The sequence below is a fragment of the Squalius cephalus genome, assembly GCF_949319135.1.
Source record: "Squalius cephalus genome assembly, chromosome: 13".
Taxonomy (NCBI): Eukaryota; Metazoa; Chordata; class Actinopteri; order Cypriniformes; family Leuciscidae; genus Squalius; species Squalius cephalus.
Window position 1 is genome coordinate 25,920,110 of NC_137134.1, and position 16,487 is coordinate 25,936,596.

The following is a 16,487-nucleotide window of genomic DNA, read 5'->3' on the forward strand; positions in this document are numbered from 1 at the left end:
AATGACATTGTGTTTCTTCCTCTACAGAAACAATTGTTGACACAATTGTGCTTAAAACTAGTTTACAAATTTTTTACTATCTTAATAATCAATAATGGTTTTTAGGGATGGGGCCGATCCGATCCAGTATTGGTATCGGGACCGATACCAGCATAATTCACGTATCGGATTTTCCCGATCCAACCTGCGGAGATAGCCGATATCCATGAGTCATGTCTGCGCTTTAACGTTGTCTGCTGAAATTACTCCAAAAGTGATTCCCGCCGGCGAGTCTGTTAGCTGGCTGCAAACTGCGGAATGGATTTCCTGAACAGAGACGCGGCTCAATGAGACACAGTGTTATGAGACACGCCCCCGCTCAGGAAATCCATTCCGCAGTTTGCGGCTAGCCAACATGTCCGCTTGGTGTAAATACTTCACACTGGAAACACCGCAGAGCAAGACAGCTAAATGCAATGTTTGCAAAGCCGTAATTCAGAGCTCTTTGAAGCTCCCTCGCATAGTACAATACAACGAACACAATCAAACATTTAAAAAAGCACCACGTTACTGTGTGTTCACATCAAATGCGAATAGCGCGTCAAATTTGCGTCTAATTTGCTAGTTGGACGCTTATAGGGTCTTAAAATTAATATTTTGAATCCATTTGCGCGTCCAGTGCGAAATTGACGCGCGTCTGAGGTGAAATCCGCTTGTCTGTTTGCAAGATGCTGATGTTGATCGAGCATTCATCAAGAGAGAGTTACCGCATCGGAGCGAGGATCACCCTTCAGATAGTGTGTGTGTAAGATGTTTACACTTTTCTTATATTCAAGACTCAAGTATTTGACATTTTGGGAATGTAATAAATATTGAAATGACAATCAATTTGAAACCCTTACAGTTGCATATTTGTTTCCAGAATGGGATTTTTCCTGTTAACAGGATTTCCTGTTTTTCTGACTGACTTTTCTGACTTTATACTTACCTCAAGTTGCCTTTTGGGACATACATGTATACATACGTAGCAGCTACATTAAATTTATCATACTTGCCTGTTTAGAGAAGTTTATTTCAGCATCATATAAAATAAACTATAATGATAACAACAATATTAAAGCAAACACAGCTCTGGTATCGGAATAGTATCGGTATCGGCTGATATCCAAATTCAGGTATCGGGATCGGATCGGAAGTGAAAAAATGTGGATCGGTGCATCCCTAATGGTTATAGTTAATAGGGATGCAACGATACCATTTTTTCAGAACCGATCCGTACCGATACCAGCGAAGTTTTTTTTTAATCAAGTAGAATTTCTATAACTCTGTGTTGAACTGATAATAAGAACTGAAAAAAGAAAAACAACAACAACAAAAAATATATGATCATAATCTGACATAAATGCTATTATAAACTAGATTAGTGGATAATTCAGCAGTAAAATTTAGTCTAGAAAAATCACAATAATTGTATAAAATCTGAACATTTTGTGGAAAAAAAAAAGTTTAGTGGGGAACAAATTAGAGACACTAAATCTGGTCAAACTTTACACATTGCTCTTTGTATTGTTGTAAAATACATTCATGAAAAACAAGATAAAAATCAAAAATAGCAATTATTTTATATCCTACTATAAAATTGAGACATTTTTTAAATGTATAGCACAGCTGTTTAATGAGGTAGCAACATAATAGATAGGACAGAACAAGAACGGCTATTGATAATCTTTCATTGCGTCACTGTATTATAATATGAAAGGCTCCAATACAATGCGGCACACAGCGCTTATGCGCATCCCGAGCGCAGAATGATGCGCTGGAAGCAACATGAGTCACAGCGCGCAGCGGGTCGAGTCCGCATTGAAAAGTTTAAAGCACAAAGAAAATACATATTGATGCGTGGTGTATTATACAGATCTATCTATGCAATAGTCTATTCAGCATTTTCTTTTAACAGTTTTAAATTTCAGTTACTGTGCGCGTGAAGAACAAATAGTGCTCTGACTTTACTCCAGTGTTGTGATCTAACACTGGTCAAGTAACATGATTAAGGTACAGCAATAAAGTCCAGCAAGATAAAGTTGTTTTATGCGAATCCATAGACCTTTATCTACAGATCAAGTATAATAATAGTAACATTGAATCATCTTGGAGAGAGTTTCATCGTGTTAACTGTCGTAACCGAACGCGACGCGCTGTTTTGAATGCTGAATGAAGAATGATTGACAGCCGTAGCTGAGGGAAACGTTTACGTGATCTTGAATTTAACACTTAAATATTAATTTATATCTCACATTATACTATATAATGGTTTCAGAACACTTATAATATTGTGCACGAAAACGTATGGTGCTTTATAATGTTTGTGTGCCTTTTGTGGGGCTTAACAATAACAGAATAGTATACGCACAATATCGGATTTGGATCGGCCTCGTCTGACCGATACCCGATCCGGCAAAAATGGCAGTATCGGAGCCGATACCGATACTGAGTATCGGATCGGTGCATCCCTAATAGTTAACCATAAAAATTGTAAATGAATATGGTAAAAAAATAACATTAGTAGTGTAGAACATAGACTCTTTATAATTGTTGTGAAATTGCTGTTTTATTTTGCACCGGCATTCATAGGGTTAATTCATAGGGTTTCAAAGCCCGGACGAGGAACTAGAGAGTGAGTTGGGCTGTTGCGCCTGTGATACATTTGTTCAGCCTTACAACTGTCTGTCGTTCTTCAGACATTACAGTATACTTATATCTGGTATATGATTAATCATTTCTTATAGAGGTTTATGATAAATTTATTTTTAGTCATAAAATCATGTCTTCAACCTTGGCTCCTGGAGGCCCAGTGTCCAGCAGAGTTTAACTCCAACCTTAATTATCACATCTGAACCAGATAACCAGGCTCTTCAGGATTACTTGAAAATCACAAGATGAAGCAGGTTGGATATAAACTTTGTAGGGCAGTGGGCCTTCAGGGCCGGGTTGAAGACCTCTGCTTTAAATTACTTACAGAGCTCTTTTGGATGCTTTCATAACTTCCAACAGTCCAAAGAGACACTCGTCTGATTTCTTGAATTTCTGAAGCTCAAACTCCTCCATCTCCTCGTCTGATGTCAACAACACAAAGGCCACAGCAGACCACTGGGCAGGTGAAAGATCACCAGATGACAGACTTCTTTCTCTAAAGTGGGTCTGAATCTCTTTCACCAGACTTTGATCATTCAGTTCATTCAGACAGTAGAACAGATTGATGGATCTCTCTGGAGATAGATTATCCTTTAATTTCTGCTTGATGTACTGAACTATTTCTTTTTTGCTCTGGTCATTGTCTTTTTGCTGTGTCAACAGTCCTCGTAAGAGTCGCCGATTGGACTGGAGTGACAGACCGAGGAGGAAGCGAAGGAAAAGGTCCAGGTGTCCAGTGTCACTCTCGAGCACCTTGTCCACTGCAGTCTTGAGCAAATCAATCATGGTTTCATTTTTGTTTTCCTCTTGTGTAGACTCTTGAACAAACACACTTTTCTTGTTGATGTATAGAATCAGATATGAATAAAGGGCTGCAATGAACTGTTGAATGCTCAAGTGAACAAAGCAGTACATGGTACCAATAATGATCCCTCTTTCCTCCTTAAAGATCTGGGTACACATGCCTGAATACACTGATGCTTTATAGACGTCAATACCACAGGCTTCAAGGTCTGTGTCATAGAAGAGCAGGTTGTTTTTTTCCAGCTCTTGAAATGCCAGTTTCCCCAGTGAAAGGATGGCATCTTTATCCCAGGAAACATCTGGTGTGTATTCTCCATCATACTTTCGGCTGCTCTGCTGGATCTGAAAGCGGAGAAAGTGTGTGTACATTTGTGTCAGAGTCTTGGGAGTGTCTTCAGTATTTGATTCCTGTAGAATTTTAGAGGCTTCATCAGACTGATTGTGTTTTACATCATTATTTCTTTTCTCCTCCAAAATGTTCTGGAGAACAGTGGCTGAAATCCAGCAGAAGACTGGGATGTGGCACATGATAAAGAGACTCTTTGATTGTTTAACATGATCAATGATTTCATTGGCCAGATTCTCATCTGTGAATCTTTTTTTGAAGTACTCTTCCTTTTGTGCGTCATTGAATCCTCGTACTTCAGTCACACGGTCAATACAGTCAGGAGAAATCTTACTGGCAGCTGCTGGTCTGGTGGTGATCCAGATGAGAGCAGAAGGAACCAGATTTCCCTTGATGAGGTTTGTCAGAAGAACATCCAGAGAGGCTGGTGATGATACATCACGCCACGTCTCATTTTCCTTAAAGTTTAGAGGAAGACGACATTCATCCAATCCATCAAGGATGAACAGGACTTTGAATTGATTCCTTCTTGTAAGGTTCAGTCCTTTTGTCTCTGGGAAAAATGTAGATATAAGATCCATCAAACTTTGCTTTTCTTTCTCCTTTAAGTTCATCTCTCTTAATGGAAGAGGAAATATGAAGCTGATTTCTTGATTTTCTTTTCCTTCGGCCCAATCCAGAACAAACTTTTGCACAGAGACAGATTTTCCAATGCCAGCAACTCCTTTTGTCAGTACAGTTCTGATCTCCTTGTCTTGTTCGGGTGCTTCAAACAAATTTGTGCATTGAACTGGTATCTCTTGTGAATCAGAGCACCTGGAAGCAACTTCAATCTGTCTGACCTCATGTTCAGTATTGACCTGTTCACTAAAACCCTGAGTGATATAGAGATCTGTGTAGATGTTATTCAGAAGTGTGGAGTCACCATGCTTTGCAATTCCTTCAAACACACATTGATACTTCTTCTTTAGGCTACATTTCAGTGGATGAATGAAGAACAGCTCATCTAAACACAGGAGCAAATACAGATAGTTATAATTTTAATTTTCTCTCCTACATTTATAAGTGTTAATCTGACAGATGGTCAGAGTTTCGTACCTTCTAGAGTATCAGCAGATTCATCTTGCTTCATCTCTCTCAGGTAGTGTAGTGTGAGATCAAGAGCTGCTTCTTTAATACTGCATCTGTTCTCATTAAACTCCTTCACAAAGCATTGTGTGTTCTCCTTCTGTAATATTTTCATAAACTTTCCAAGCTCATTCTCCAGAAACCTGATTATTTTTCTCTGAAGATCCTACAAACAAAGCAAAATAATAAAAATTATAAAAATTATAATAACCAAATCGTACATCTACAAAAAATATCAGCTAAAATACAAACATTTTAATAAGCTGTCATTATTAATAAAAAAAAAAAAAAAAATTCACATTTTCATTCTTATTTTATGAGTTCTTAAAATGAAGAGTAAATGGTCAGAACAATTAGAAATTAAATGTCTACTTTTGCAGGAAAACATGATAAATAATCTATTTGTTTGTTATAATTATTAAATATTTATGAAAATTTAAGAAAGTTTTCTTACCTGGAAGATCCACAGGAGATCGTCTGTGAAATTCTTGTGTTTCCTGTGAGTCTGGAAATCTGAATCTAATGTTTCATATCGAAGCCTGTTAGCGAATAAAATAAATCAAAATACTGCATTTCCAGGAGAAATATTACCAAAATCTCCAGTAAATATTTTAGCAAAGACAAAAAATGCTCTGGTAAATATTTGAACTCTACAGCTTTATGATAATTATTCATCAATACACTTTCTAACAGTCTGTGACCAAAAATAAGAAACAAATGAAATACCTTTTGGTTGGTGATGGTGTTTCTTTACTGAAGTTCAGAAGGCCACCATCTTTTGAATGGTCACTTTTCATAGACACACAGCTGGACACATGTGAGTCTGAGCTTTCACTAATAGCACAAAGAACAGAGAGAAAAAACACTTTACTACAGGAGATACTTCAGTCTCATTTAAAGAGGACGTTTAATGTTACAAATGGTAATTAAATACAGTATAGTTGTGTATTTGTCCCTCTCATGACTGGATAGATGGATTTATTCATGGTTGGTTGAATGATCTTTTTTGGTAAATGTATGCGCCCTAGTGGCTGCCTGTGTAATTGTGTTACTGGAAAGAAGCTCCAGGCCGAGTTCAGTAAAGAGGAAATCAGACTAGCAGACACTGTATTCTGTGAATTTTTGTTGTATTTAGTTAAGTTTCATCACATAGACCATTGTAGAGAAATTAAAACTCTATAATGTAAAACATATAAAAGTACCTTTTTATAGATGTCTTTTTCTCACTGAAGTTCAGAAGGCCACCATCTTTTGACCAGTCACTCTTCACAGACACAGAGCTGGACATATGTGAGTCTGAGCTTTCACTAATAACACAAAGAACAGAGAGAAAAAAACACTTCACTACAGGAGATACTTCAGTCTCATTTGAAGAGGACGCTTAAAGGGGGGGTGAAATGCTATTTCATGCATAGGCTACTGAGTTTTTTACACTGTTAAAGAGTTGGATTCCCATGCTAAACATGAACAGAGTTTAAACAATTACACTGTTAAGGCCATTGCACACTGAGTCCGAAATTCGCATCCGAAATTTTCGCACGTTAAAAAATAAATACGACCTCACGTTATGTCAATCACGCTTGCACACTGCCTCCGAAACTTTCGTCCGTCAAAAAAAAATTCGGATCAGGTTCGATTTTCTGCGTTTTTCGCATACGTAGCAAGCATTTTGAATGGTGTTTTCACAATTCAGAGCCACCGTACAAGCGAACGACAAAACCCATGTATTATTTGGGTATAAAATATAACCTGTATACAGCTGTTCTGTCTGCCCAGCGCTTCCGCCGGCCGTGTGTGTGTGTGTGTGTGTGTGTGTGTGTGTTTGTGTGTGTGTGTGCGTGTGCCAGTCTCTGTTCAGGATCGATTGGTTCACGGAAATTGGTGGTCTTCTTTTTAATATGTGGCTCCAGTATCGCTTGCAAAGCTTCAAACTGTTCCACTGACATTCTGAGGTAAATTTTAAATCGCTCTGGATAATTTCGCAAATCCTTGATAAGGAGGTGAAACTCCTTCCTCTCGGCGCAATCTCAGGATTGGATGGACCCAATATTTCCTCTTTCTTTTTCTCTTTTTAGAAGGAGGGCAACAAAATCATCCTCACTGCTTGACGAATAAATTTAGTATTTTTTGCGTTTTTTTCCGCAAAGGTTTAATAAATACGCATCGGACTCAGTGTGCAAGGTTTCTGTGCGTGACGAATTTTAAGGCTGACGAACACGAAAAAACGCATGCGAAAATTTCGGACTCAGTGTGCAATGGCCTTTAGACTTTTCTGTAATTTCTACAGTTATTTACTTTAAACCCCCCAGTATTATACTGCTATTAATTTCTCTTTACAGTAAATAACTGTGATTCCCATTGCATCATGGGAATTTTATGTGACGTCTAACACCACATACAGAGACTTACTGTATTTTTCAAATTTGCTGTATACTACTGTATTTGACGTAACGGCCTCTCTGGCTGGCACCATTCCATCGTGCTTTTTATTTCCTAATTTTTGCCTTACACCGCGTGTCTACAACACTATAACAGCCAGAGACATTGAAGCGACCGGGCCGGACCATTAATGCAAAATGTAAACCTGTTTGTCCCTTGCCAGAAATAGCGCGAGCGCTTGGACTCGGAGTAACGTTACCGTCCGTACGTCAGAAATATAACGGCGCATACACTGTCTGGGATTTGTCGTGTCTCGCCGGAGCATCCAGTGTAATATCATTGGGACTGTCTTTTGCTGGACCGCGCCGTTCGTGTCTGGCCCGGGGAAGAGACGGAATTCACTTCACCGAGAGAGAGAGAGACCAGCAAGCAAGGTAAAAAAACATTCTGTGTGTGTTGACAGGAATGTGCCCAGTTTAACCTGTTATACTCGTCAACATGGCGGTAACGAACTTTACCACAGTAAAGTGCGCTAACGTTTCATTTTACAGACTTTGTTGTCAAGTTAAAATACGCAAACGGGCTTAGTTTACATTAACAATAAATTAACTATGTGAAATTCTGTTTTGGTTGTAGATAATGTTCTACTGATGAGAATAGGCTATGTTAGCTGACGTTAAGTTTTATTTGGCTAGCTGCCACCTTTCTAGTTTTAGCATTAGTTTGCAGACTATAACATATTATAGTTTTTTTTATTTTTTTTTATGGAATTTAGTATTTACTTCCATTTTTGTATGCGTTTAAAGGCAACTGCAACAAAGCGCCAATTCGCGCCAGTGACTTATAGCAAGACTCCGGAGATAAGTTAACGTTAGGCCATTTGTGATATATTTTGACATAAGTTTGCTGAAATGATTAGCAATATGTGATAAGTGATTTGGAGCCACTGGTGCAGACTAGGTAGCATACAATATCTTATAAAATCTCTATAAAATTGGCCAACTTTATATCAAATAAGTGACCTTTGCATCATGTCTAACTTTATATTTATTACACAACAAATGAACCAATCAGAAGATGGACCATTTTCTATGTTCAGTCTCACCAGATTAAATGTATTCAGGTAAGCACTGCACTAAAACCCTCACTAATTCATTCATACCAAATCTAGCATTCTAAACAACTTAAGTTTATATTTTTGCATTATTTTAATATTTTATTAGGCAGAAGACTCTCTACCATTGCAGTCCCACCTAAGGTCCTAATATCAGCGCACAGGCGGGTTAACTACTGTAGGAAGGAGAACGATCATCACACAGTGATTTCTTGCTTGTGTCTTAATGTATATTTGTCTCAGACAGGGACCCCTTCACTGCAGATGAGCTGAAATGGGCTAAATCATCGATAGTCTTTCTCTCTATGGATCTCAGCATTTTTGGACAGAATTTAGGATTTGTAAGTATTAAAATTTAATCTGGAATAATTTAATTCAGTTTAAATGTTTGAATATGCTATTGCCAAAGCTGTTTACAAATATATATTCTTAAAGGAGAAGTTCACTTTTAAAAAAACTTTTGCTGATAATTTACTCACCCCCATGTCATCCAAGATGTCCATGTCTTTCTTTCTTCAGTCGAAAAGAAATTAAGGTTTTTGATGAAAACATTCCAGGATTTTTCCCCATATTATGGATTCCAATGGGACCCAAACGGTTCAAGGTCCAAATGACAGTTTCAGTGCAGCTTCAAAGGGCTTTAAACGATACCAGACGATGAATAAGGGTCTTATCTAGCGAAACGATCGGTCATTTCAAAAATAAATAAAAAAGTTTAAGTTTTATAAGCACAAATGTTCACCTTGCTCTGTTCTGTGATGCGCGTTCGTGACGTCACGTAATACGCAATTACGTTGAAAAGGTCACGCTTGAAAAATTTCTGTCCTGTAGAAAATGTTCTTTTTGGCTTTTTAATATTAAAACACCCAGGATACGCACACGAAATTGGCATTTTAAACGATAAACTGACACAAATACATTTGAAAATGTGTATATGGTCCTCCTTCCGCACATTTGTAAACACGTCAAACTTGACCTTTTCAACGTAATTGCGTATTACGTGACGTCACGAACGCGCATCACAGAACAGAGCAAGGCGAACATTTGTGCTTATAAAACTTAAACTTTTTTATTTATTTTTTAAATGACCGATCGTTTCGCTAGATAAGACCCTTATTCATCGTCTGGTATCGTTTAAAGCCCTTTGAAGCTGCACTGAAACTGTCATTTGGACCTTGAAACGTTTGGGTCCCATTGGAATCCATAATATGGGGAAAAATCCTGGAATGTTTTCATCAAAAACCTTCATTTCTTTTCGACTGAAGAAAGAAAGACATGGACATCTTGGATGACATGGGGGTGAGTAAATTATCAGCAAAAGTTTTTTTAAAAGTGAACTTCTCCTTTAAGTTATTGTAAACATAATAATAAAAATGTAAAAAAAAAAAAAGGTTAAAAATATTTTGACACTAATATTTATTTCTCTCTCTCTTTCTCTCTCTTACAGTATATAGTGTTGGAACCGGGCTCTCCTCTGAAGGACTGAGTACATTTGTGTTTGTGGACACGCATACAGATCAGGGAACATTCTGATGTTGTCAGTCAAGTTCTGAACAGGAACTAATCTTTGGAGAAGTTCATTTATTCGCAAAGGTGGACAAAAACATTGTGTTGACTTTTTAAAGATTATTTTGATGATGACTTTTACTCGTAGAAGTAGAAGTAGACTGAGGGGTAGACAGTCAGACATAGATAATAATAAGAAATGTTTCTTGAGAATCAAAGAGACTTCAAAAACATTAAGACACTTAAATACTTCTTTTGGCCACCAGTGTACATGAATCCAACACATCTTTGTAAATAAGTGAAATTATTTTGAAGGTAGGGTTATGTGTCATGTATTGTGAAAAGAACTGTGTTTTGTCCTGTATTGGACATTTCCTTTTTGACTGCTTAAAAATGTATTTATATTCTGCAGTTTTATGAATGTAATGGTTGATATTTCATTATAAAACTTGTATAAGCTAAACAACCAATGACTCAAATGCTTACGTTTTGTTTATGATTTTATGTATGATTTTAACAATGTGTGCAGTGAAGGACATCACATAATGTGTTAATTTAACACGTTTACACATCTTTGTGCTAACCTTTCTGACATATTTACATATTACTAACAGTGTTGCCAGTAAGTTACTGTAAAAAACCCTTGAAAAGTCTAACAGTGTAAGTTGTACGTTTGATGGAGTATTTCTGTGCCAAAAATACTCCTTCCGGTTTGTCACAAGTTTCGGAAAGTTTTTTTCGAGTATGGGCATGTGTGACGTCAGATGGGGCGGAATTTCCTTATACGGTCCTAAGGGCACTACTCCCGGAAGGGCACACACGCACCCGTAGACCACCAGAGCGAGAGAGCGAAAGCAGTACGCCCATCAAAGCGCTGTGCTCGCTGCAGTCACACTAGTTAGTTAAGTTTCATCACATAGACCATTGTAGAGAAAGTATAACTCAATAATGTAAATAATATAAAAATACCTTTTGATAGATGGCTTTTTCTCACTGAAGTTCAGTAGGCCACCATCCTTTGACCGGTCACTCTTCACAGACACAGAGCTGGACACATGTGAGTCTGATCTTACGCTAATGACACAAAGAGAGAAGAAACAATTTCATTACAGAAGTTCATCTGTGTTTGATAACAGCACAAACTCTCTCTTTTCTTTTCACAGAAAGAATGCTGATGAGGCATTTGCACAATCATAACTGTAAACTTATAATTTTTTATAAACATTTTAATTTAAAAAAAATCAATGTAACTATAACAATATTTTAGTACTGCAATATAACACTATACTGAAGGAGAAACTGGAAATTTGATTTAGACTAAATCCTTTTCAGATTTTAGATGTTTAACTACTGGCCACAAAATATGTTTTTTATTAGGAAGTTCTGCAAAGCATTTGCAAATATAAAACAATGCTTTGTTCTTCACAGGAAGAATCTAAAACTTCAGTATAGTTTAAAATGATTGTGTGAAACAGACTCAGTCTTACCTCTGTTTCTCTGAGAGACTCATCTTAGAGAGAGAGTCCTTTCCTCGCTCCTCTGTCTTACTGCAGCTAATCCGCCATTAATAACAGATCAGCACTGGTTTGTGGAAACAATCAGTCGTTCAGTTTGACCTGGAGATGACAATATGTTCCTGAGATTAATAACATGGCAGTTATTCAAGAAAATAATGAATAATGTTAGCAGTTAAATTTAGCCACAACAACAAACACTTTAACATAAAATAAAGTCATGGGTCTAAATATAAATGAATTAGTGAATAGACATTTACACTGTGTTAAAAACATTGAGTGGAAAAAAATTAAACCAGTTTGTAGAGAGACAAAAAATTCTAGAGAAGTAGAGAATTTCTAGAAAAAAAACTCTAGAAATGGCCGTTCATGCATTTATAATGTCTCGGCTAAATTACCGCAATTCCCAGTAGCACCTCACTGCAGTACACGAGATCCAGGGGGCGGAGTTGGATCCAGGTATAAGGGGTGGAGATTGGTAGGTTTAGGGGTGGGTTTAGGGATCAGGGGGTGGAGATGGGTAGGTTTAGGTATATGTAAGGTGGGAGGAGTTGGATGTGGATTTCGTGTTCTGCAGTGAGGATCATCTCGCAATTCCTTATATTGCGGTATAAGTTCTCAAATTTTTAGTCTTCAGTTCAGTCAAAAATGCTGCGGCCACACTTATTCATAAGTGTCACAAATATGACTACATCTCTCCGATTCTCAAATCTCTACACTGGCTGCCAGTTCGACAGAGAATAGATTTTAAAATTCTACTCTTTGTTTTTTAATCTCTACATAACCTAGCTCCTGCCTATCTCTCTGAACTTGTTCATCCTTACACTCCGTCCAGAAGCCTAAGATCCAACGACCAGCCTCTGCTGGTAGTCCCTCGCATTAGACTCAAGCGTAGAGGGGAGCGTGCATTTGCGGTGGCAGGGCCACGACTTTGGAACACCCTGCCTCTAGAGATTAGAACGGCCCCTATCCTCTCCGCCTTCAAGTCTTTGTTAAAAACCTACCTGTTTTCTTTAGCATACTGATCTCTATTCTTAGGTTGGTTTTACTATTTTATATTTGAGTCTGATACTGTTTTGCCACTCCTGTCTTTCCATTCTATATTTAAGTCTGATATTGCTTTGCCACTTCTGTTTTACCATTTTATATTTGAGTCTGATACTGTTTTAAGGTTGCTCTTAGCTTTGCTGATTTTATTTGTGTTTTATGTGTTGTTATGCAGGTATTATTTTCTTATTATTTACCTGGTTGTTCTGGAAGGCACTTTGGTCAGCCTGGTGGCTGTTGGAAATGTGCTTGGCTATATAAATAAAGTGAACTTGAACTAGTTTGTTACATTCTCTATTGCAGTTTAGTATAATTTTACAATCATATTTAATGTTTTATTAATTGTTGATTCTTTTGACATTTGATTATTGTTTCAAGTTCACAATATATTTAATTATTTCAAATGCTCCCCTCAATACATGTATCATTCATTCATTAAGTTTTATTATTATTATTATTATTTAATATTGAAAGAAGAAAAATTAGAAAATGGCTCCTTTTTCACTTTAAAAAAGAAAACAAGAATTCAGCTAGCTTTTTTCGTTCAGGGGTAGAAAAATGCAATACCAAATTGAACCACATAGAGATGCCAACAGACCACTGCCTTAACCTTACAGCATACACAAACAGATCCATTAAGAATTATTAAACAAATCAAAATACAAATTAAATATAAAACATTCAGATTATGGCGATCTGAAGGTGGCTCGAGATCATCAGTGAACAGTTCCTCTGTCAGTATTTGTGTCTGTGCTTGGAGTGACGTCTGATGTCCACATAAACACCACAGACCCTCGCAAATTCCTAAAAAACACTCACCAGACATGCCACCATACTCAACCATACTGTGGTCGTGGAAAAAGCCATAAGAGAACCGAGAGCGCACATATGTAACTGGTCCTACTCAACCTTGTTCGAGCGGTATTCAAACCGGGTCTCAGGGATGGGAACAGGGCGCGTTAACAAGGACGCTAAAGACCACTGTGAGGTTTACACGCACATCCTACGTTACACAAACACGGCTTGGTTCACATTTATAATAACAGACTGGCACATGCCTGATTGCCATTGTAATAATTTTTACCTTGGTTGATTTAATCAACCCATAGATAGTCCTGACATTAGCAGTGGCTCGTTTGGGGAGATAAAGAACATTGCCCATTTCAGACAAGATTTGAGGACGCCGATTGGCTCAATTTTATGTCATTATCTTTTAATGTTCACAGCAATTGGGTAAAGTGCTATAACCCCGCCTTCTGTGGCCATTTCTCTGTCGCCCCAGAGCTGAACTTGAGACATGTGGACAGGCAGAGGGGACATATAGGAAAAGTGTATATTTTGCAAAGATGATTTTCTATCATATCATACACATCAATATAGTTTATATAAATTTATATAATATTAAAGGGGTGGTTGATTATGATTTAACTTTTTTAACTTTAGTTGGTGTGTAATGTTGCTGTTTGAGCATAAACATCATCTGCAAAGATACAATGCTCAAAGTTCAAAGATAATTTAAAGAAATAGTTTTTTAAGGACTAGAACAAACGGCTGGTAGGGACAACAGACATTCCTCCCGGGTTAGTGACATCATTCACCAACCCTAGAATTTACATAAACTCCGCCCCCTGAACACAATTCATAGATTATCATGACATAATATGCTAATCAATGACTAGAAGATTACACATATGCTCTTGAAGAGCACACAAGCTCTTGAAGCTCCACCCTCTGTGCTGGGAGCAGCAGCTCATTTGCATTTAAAGGAACAGACACAAAAACGGTGCGTTTTTGCTCACCCTCAAAAAGTGACAATTTTAACATGCTATATAAAAATATCTGTGGGGTATTTTATGCTAAAACTTCACATTTACACTCTGGGGACATCAACAACTTATTTTACATATTGTGAAAAGGGCATTATACCACCCCTTTAATTATTATCATTGTTTTGTTTGTGTGGCCCTCTATTGACCAGCCACCACTGAGAGTTGGTCAGCTAAACCAAACAGGCCAAAGAAGTAGACTAATGGGCAATGTATGGATGAAGATTCAAGGTACATTCATATTTCTGATATAAACACCTGTAAGAGCCTAGCCTATTTCTCTGACACAGTTAGCCATAAGTGAATTTATGTCTACACAGAATAAAGCCCTGTCTAGCTCTGCCCCAATACCATTCGTTAGTCCGTTTGTTTGTTGAGAATAAGATGAATTGTAGTTGCAATAACCACATTAATAATTCATACAGCTATTCTGTTGAGTGGAATTTAGGAACAACAACTTAGGATGACACGGTTTCATCTTCTCTGACCAATCAAAGAAAAGGGGCGTTATTCTGCCCACGTAAAGAGATTGAATATTAGATGCCTTGTCCAATACCCACATTGCGGTCTTGGCCACTTGAGAGCGTGTGCTTGCGACAGGAAGTTTGCGACAACTGAACAGACATGTAGAAGTTTATTTTAAAATGCAAAGTATTGATAATATAATAAATAAAAAACTCTGTGAACACTTGCATTTTTTTCCCCATCGGTCCATGTACTTTTGTGTCAATTCCTTTTTCCTTTTTTAACTCGTAATTGAAAAATGAAAAACATGCTTTCTTCTTTATTCGTTTTTAGACTGGTGAAAAAATATTATGGTGATAATACTGGTGATAAAACTTATGAGGTTGGTCCTGTCTGTATAGTGGTGAAACAAATTAACTGGAACACAATGGCCTGGTTTCACAGACAGGGCTTAGACTAGATTAGGCCTTAGTTCAATTAGGACATGCAAGTGTCTTTGCCTTTGAGAAAGAAAAAAAAAAACATTACTGGTGTGTATCTTGAGACAAAAGATCTCAAGTCTCTATCTGACTTAATTTAAGATATCTCAGTTGCTTTCAGTTAACAACTTTGCATTTTAGTCTGGGACTAGCTTAAACCTTATCTGTGAAACCAGGGGTATATGGAACAGACAAGCCATTAGTTCTCAACGGAGTTGGTTCAATCAGTGTTTTTAAGTAGAGGCAGATCTTTGAATGCTATTTAACTGTCATTGTGAACAAAATTAGATGTGCGATAACAACGTCTGCATGCGCTAGGTTACGGTGTAATCAGATTTGTTTAAACCTGCCATCCGGCAGAGTATGTTGTTAAAGCCATCTTCTGAGTCAAATACACATCACATGATCATTATTCACGTAGCCTATAATTTTTTTTCGAACTAAAAATTTGATTTTTGCCATTTATAAGACTCAAAGCAGAAACATTAAAATGCATACCCATGGCTATCATGAGAAAAATATGTCGCAAAAGCACAGCATCAACTGCTGATATAGGCCTACAGTAAGATATTTTTAACTTTTGGATAATGATTTTATGTAATTAATTAATTCAATTCATGAGAGTTGCATTTGGTAGGGACATGTCACACCCGAAAATGACAATGACTACTACCGTGATGCATACAGCTTTTTCGAGATAACACCACAGGTCACATAGCCTATATTATACTCATTATATTATATTATACTCTTATTTGTAAACGACGCTGTTGATGTTGATTCCTGCGATTTTCAGAGAACAGTTGTCAATATCTCACATAATTATCAGGTCATAAATAAGCCTAGAGGTTGTAAATAGTGTAAACGAGCACAATTTGCAAACTATTATGATAAATTGCAATAATCATGTCTAATTACATCATAACGGTCAATGTTATGAAATAATGCGACGTACATTTAACTTTATTGGTATCATCTGGCATTTTGTAATGTTTACATTACTATCAAAAAACACAAATTAAATTATACAGTAGGCCTAGAGCCCTAGACTATAGGCTATTTACTTGTGATTTAGCTGCAATCATGTAAAAACGTTATAAGCCAGCAAACGCAGTAGGCTACTTTATTATTATAAAGTAGTCTAACACTTGACATAAACTTATTATTATCCTATCATAATCCTATCCATATCACCATCATCATTTACGA

The 16,487-nt window shown here is 37.1% G+C and overlaps 1 protein-coding gene across 3 annotated transcripts in view; it reads right to left on the reverse strand.

Moving 5' to 3' along the window:
* Positions 1 to 16,487, reverse strand: part of LOC307169754 (uncharacterized protein) — a 293,723-nt gene that overhangs the window by 156,732 nt on the left and 120,504 nt on the right. For 2 of the 3 annotated variants that reach the window (XM_079890550.1, XM_079890549.1), the window contains exons 2-8: positions 11,435 to 11,563; positions 10,917 to 11,021; positions 6,151 to 6,255; positions 5,675 to 5,782; positions 5,403 to 5,487; positions 4,919 to 5,114; positions 2,996 to 4,826 (exon numbers count right to left, since the gene is read on the reverse strand). The exons of the other annotated variant lie outside the window; for it this stretch is intronic. In XM_079890550.1, the coding sequence (XP_079746676.1) occupies positions 2,996 to 4,826; positions 4,919 to 5,114; positions 5,403 to 5,487; positions 5,675 to 5,782; positions 6,151 to 6,255; positions 10,917 to 11,021; positions 11,435 to 11,457 (2,453 nt within the window). In that variant the 5' untranslated portion in view covers positions 11,458 to 11,563. The remainder of the gene's footprint in view (positions 1 to 2,995; positions 4,827 to 4,918; positions 5,115 to 5,402; positions 5,488 to 5,674; positions 5,783 to 6,150; positions 6,256 to 10,916; positions 11,022 to 11,434; positions 11,564 to 16,487) is intronic. 3 annotated transcript variants of the gene reach the window in all.